Here is a 4,607-nt window from a genome sequence, read left to right as displayed (position 1 = left end):
TAGTGGGGCACGCCCGACAGTTTGAGAAACGCTGCTTTAGGGAGATCAGACAAGGACTACAAAGCAGAGGCTATCATCCCTGTGTGGATGTAGTTCTCTGTATGGACACACCATCAAGAAGCATTAAAACTGCTCTGGGATCAACTCCATCTCATCAACACAGGCACAACAATCAGGGCAAATGTTTTCTGAATGTGTAGATAAAACCTCTGTGAACTCTTTCCCAAGTTTTACTGACCTCAATTTCTCCAGGTGGCAGTTGGAGTTTCTAAGACAAGAGAGCAGCTTCTCCTCTGATGCTTGCAGATCACAGCCACTAATGTCCAACTCACTCAGTTGAGAATGATATGACTGCAGTACTGAGACCACGGCTTCATATGAGCTGTGTTTGAGTTTACACCTGGTAAGTCTGCAATGAAAGAGAAAAACACTGAGCAACATGTCCTCTGTACCCCTTACATTTATTAATATGAAACACCAGTTATAGGGATATGAACCAATTTCAGATCCAACAGAAAGCAACAGCCTCAGTACTGTGCTAAAATGACAGACCTCACTTTACAGTCTTCATTCAGTGGTTGATGCAGCAGTTCTCCTCCACAGTCCTGAAGCTCACTGTCACTCATGTCCAGCTCTCTTAGGTGGGGGTTTGCCCCCATGTGAGCCAAGGCCAAAAATCCCCCTTTTAGTTTACAGCCAACAAGTCTGTAAACACATACACCATGTAACAGAGAATCACAAATAGTAAAATTCAAAGAGGATATATCAATTAAAGAGTACAACACAGATGCTGGTACTGTCTGCTTAACACCGTCTATGTCTTGTTCACAATAGTATGTCTCTGTGAATAGTCTACAATCAAATTTCAATGAAATCTTTATTTCAGAATCACAGGTCGGTCCACAGCTTAAACCATATTTGACTAAATACAGTAGAATAAAGTAAAGAATAAAACAGAATGAAATAATCGTGTCACAGCACTAATAAGAGTGAAGCATACATGAATCAAACACAAATCAATATATCAAACAAACAATCAATAAATCAGTCAGTCTATCTACAGTACAGTTGCTCTTGCCTGTGTTTTCTGGATGAATACTGCTCACAGTTTACAGGTCTACAATATTACTGACCTCAGTGTCTCCAGTTTGCAGTTTGGACTCAGAAGAGCAGAGGCCAGTTTTTCTCCTGACTCCAGCAGGTCATTCTGACTCAGGTCCAGCTCTCTTAAGGGGCAGTTTGCAGACTGCAGTGCTGAGGCCACAATCTCCCAGGACTTCTCTGTTAATTTACAGCCAGCAAGTCTACAATAGAAAGGCAATATGTCATGTCCTAATACAGTTAAAACAACACTATGCAGTGTTAGTCAATTTCTGGTGTCACACATTTCTCTTGTCTGATGTAAGTGTTGTAGAAACAAATGGAAGACTGTTCTCAAAGAAGTTTTTTAAGCTTAATTTGCCTTAAGTAATCAGATTTGGAGTCATTGGAATAGTTATTTGACATTTTGGGTTGAATGACGGCTGTCTCGCTTCCCCCTAGCGCCCCTGAGCGGAAAAACCATGCATGTAAGTTTGCACTGACAAACAAAGTCTCCAGCCTCGCAATCATGCTCATGAAGAGGCAGACTGACCGATTGAGGAGTGTTGTAAAATGTACACGCTAAAGTTACAGCAGAGAAATCTGCAAGCAGAAAATGAGCGAAAACGAAAAGTAAAAGTGAAACCGCATAGTTTCACTTTAATTTGTTAATGTAGAACATAACTCACAGAGCCTTTCTGCAGCATCTCACGGCTGGAACCAGTCTCCTGCGACCTTCTGGAGAGGTTTTGTATTTGTTCAGGTCAAACTCATCCAGCACCTCATCAGACATCAGAAGCACATGAGCCAAGGCTGAGCAGTGAGCCAGTGTGAGCTGTTTCACGGCACCTTTCTCTGCCTTCAGGAAAGCCTGGATTTCATTATGAACAGAAGAGTCATGCATTTCCACCAGGCAGTGGAACAGGTTGATGCACCTCTCGGGGGAGATATTTGGTCTCTGCATCACCTTCAGGTTCTTGATTGTTTTCTTCACACTCTCTGGGCTGCTGTGTGTGTGTGTCAGGAGGCCAAGCAAAAGTCTCTGATTTGACACAAGAGAAATGCCATGAAGAAAGCGGACAAACAAATCAAGGTGTCCATTCTTACTTTCCAAAGCTTTGTTCACTGCTTTCTTCAGTAGCTCATCTAGAGGCAAATCTAGCAAAGACCTTGACTTTCTGCTAAGAAATTGTTTCAGGACCTTCATGTTTTTACTTAAATAGGAGGCAAACAAATGAAGTGCAGCCAGAAACTCCTGGATGCTCAGATGGACAAAGCAGTAGACTTTCTTGTGATGAAACACACATTCCTCCCTGAAGATCTCGGTGCACATGCCAGAGTACACTGAGGCTTCACTGACATCAATGCCACACTCTCTCAGGTCCTCTTCATAGAACATGAGATTGCCGTTCTCCAGATGCTTGAAAGCCAGCTCTGCCAGTTTCAATATGACACCCTTGTGTGAATCCAGGAGCCTCTGTCTATCTGTCTCATTTTCCTCTTGATACTTCTGGTTCTTTCTAGTGGTCTGGATAAGCAGGAAGTGTATGAACATTTCAGTCAGTGTTTTGGGGGCTTCTTTTCCATCATCCTGTTCCAGTATCTGCTGAAGGACAGTGGCTGAGATCCAACAGAAGACTGGCATGTGGCACATGATGTGCAGACTCCTGGATTCCTTAATGTGTGAGATGATTCTGTTGGCTTGATTCTGGTCACTGATCCTCTTCCTGAAGTACTCTTCCTTCTGTGGGTCATTGAATCCTCGTACTTCTGTCACCTGACTGATGCACTGAGAAGGGATCTGACTGGTTGCTGCTGGTCGGGAGGTTATCCAGAGGAGAGCAGAGGGAAGCAGTGTTCCCTGAATGAGGCTTGTCATCAGCGCATCCACTGATGATGTTTGTGTCACATCATACAACTTCTGGTTCTCTTGGAAATTTAGTGGAAGTCGACTCTCATCTAGACCATCAAAGATGAACACAATGTGGCAGTCTTTGTATTCACCATCTTGTAGCTCTTTAAGCTCAGGGTGGAAGTCAAGTAGGAGCCTGTGAAGACTGTACTGATCATGTTTGACCAAGTTCAGCTCACGGAATGGAAGCACAAACATGAAATCTACATCCTGGTTAGCTGTCTCCTCTGCCCAGTCAAGGATAAACTTCTGCACGGAGACAGTTTTTCCAATGCCAGCAATTCCCTTGGTCATCACAGTTCTGATGTGTCTCTCCTGTCCAGGTAAGGGCTTGAAGATATCATTACAGTTGATTGCTGTGTCCTCTGTAGTTTGTGGTCTAGATGCTGACTCTACCTGCCAAACCTCATGCTCATTATTCACCCCTTCACTCTCTCCCTCTGTGATGTAGAGCTCTGTGTAGATCTTGTTCAGGAGTGTTTGAGTCCCTGACCTTATGATGCCTTCACATATGTTCTCAAACCTCCTCTTCATGCTGGCTTTATGGGTCATCAGTACGCTGGTCAGGACATCATCTGTTTGGCATTAAACAAATAAACAAACAAACAAAACATAATTCATAACTAATTAGTAGACTAGAACACTTTTTTTCTTTCAAAAGTACTTGCATCAGATGAAACTGTGTTATCTTAACAATTAATAGAGTGTATAGCATTTTGATTTATTCCAATTAAATGGTGTTTTTATCCAAGCACAAGCCCTGCTCTTGGACACATATCTTCTAGACTCACCTGTTAGTTTGGCCCTTTTGACTGGAGCATGCTCAGTTTGCAGATGGGTGCTGGCTCTCATGACTGTGTGCTCATCTAAGGGAGGCTGTGGAGAGATCTGTGCCGTGTGGATGTGTGGATAAAGAGGGTGCTGGATGTGTGTATAATGATCATGCTGCCCCATGGCTGAGTTTGAGTACTGAGGACGCTGCCCCGTGTCTGTGTGTGGGGATGGAGGAACTTGTGCCATGTTTGCAGATGGGTTCAAATGCGCCACTTCACTGTGCTGGTACGACAAAGTTTGTGCCATGGCTGTAGGTGGGTATAGGTGAGGCTGTGTCTTGGCTGTAGGTGGGTATAACAGTAATTGTGCCATGGTTATGTCAGGGTTTGTAATGGGTTGTGTTCTGGGTCTCTTTCTGCACTGGGGGCAGCTGTAGTCTCCTGATGGACCAGACTGGCTCCAGTAGCTGCTGATGCACTGCCTGCAGAAACTGTGTCCACAGCTGGTGGTGACTGGGTCCCTCAGTAGCTGCTCACACACTCCACATATGGACTGATCCTGGGCCAGTATGTTCCTAAATCCACAACAGGGACAGCAATCAGAGATTTATCATTCACAGCTTTTAACACTGAAGAAAGGCCAATAGCTGCAGTGTCTGCACACATAGTCACAGGAACACATTAAAAAACACCACAGTGGAAGTGCAGATGAGTAATGGTAGACAAATATGATCTGTGCTGTTAAAGGTATACTGTACTATGCAACGTTTTTCAGTTAATCAATTCGTTCCATACTGTTATATGATTAAATGGGTCATTACCGGTCGAAAGGTGTTTTTTTT

General features: G+C 43.7%; 1 protein-coding gene across 1 annotated transcript; it reads right to left on the bottom strand.

The window, feature by feature from the left end:
* Nucleotides 1-1,765: 1,765 nt before the first annotated feature.
* On the bottom strand, nt 1,766-3,532 carry LOC134088683 (NLR family CARD domain-containing protein 3-like). The gene has a single exon (XM_062542763.1). It carries the CDS (start codon nt 3,524-3,526, stop codon nt 1,766-1,768), a length of 1,761 nt encoding a protein of 586 aa, XP_062398747.1. The 5' UTR covers nt 3,527-3,532.
* Between the last annotated feature and the right edge of the window lie 1,075 nt (nt 3,533-4,607).

The sequence above is a fragment of the Sardina pilchardus genome, chromosome 1 (assembly GCF_963854185.1).
Source record: "Sardina pilchardus chromosome 1, fSarPil1.1, whole genome shotgun sequence".
NCBI classification, from domain to species: domain Eukaryota; kingdom Metazoa; phylum Chordata; class Actinopteri; order Clupeiformes; family Clupeidae; genus Sardina; species Sardina pilchardus.
Note: the sequence above shows the minus strand (reverse complement) of the source record. Positions and strands in the feature narration are given on the sequence as shown.

What these genes read in the sequence shown, in the direction of transcription:
- LOC134088683 (XM_062542763.1), bottom strand. Translation starts at nt 3,526, where the DNA reads ATGAAGAGGAGGTTTGAGAACATATGTGAAGGCATCATAAGGTCAGGG.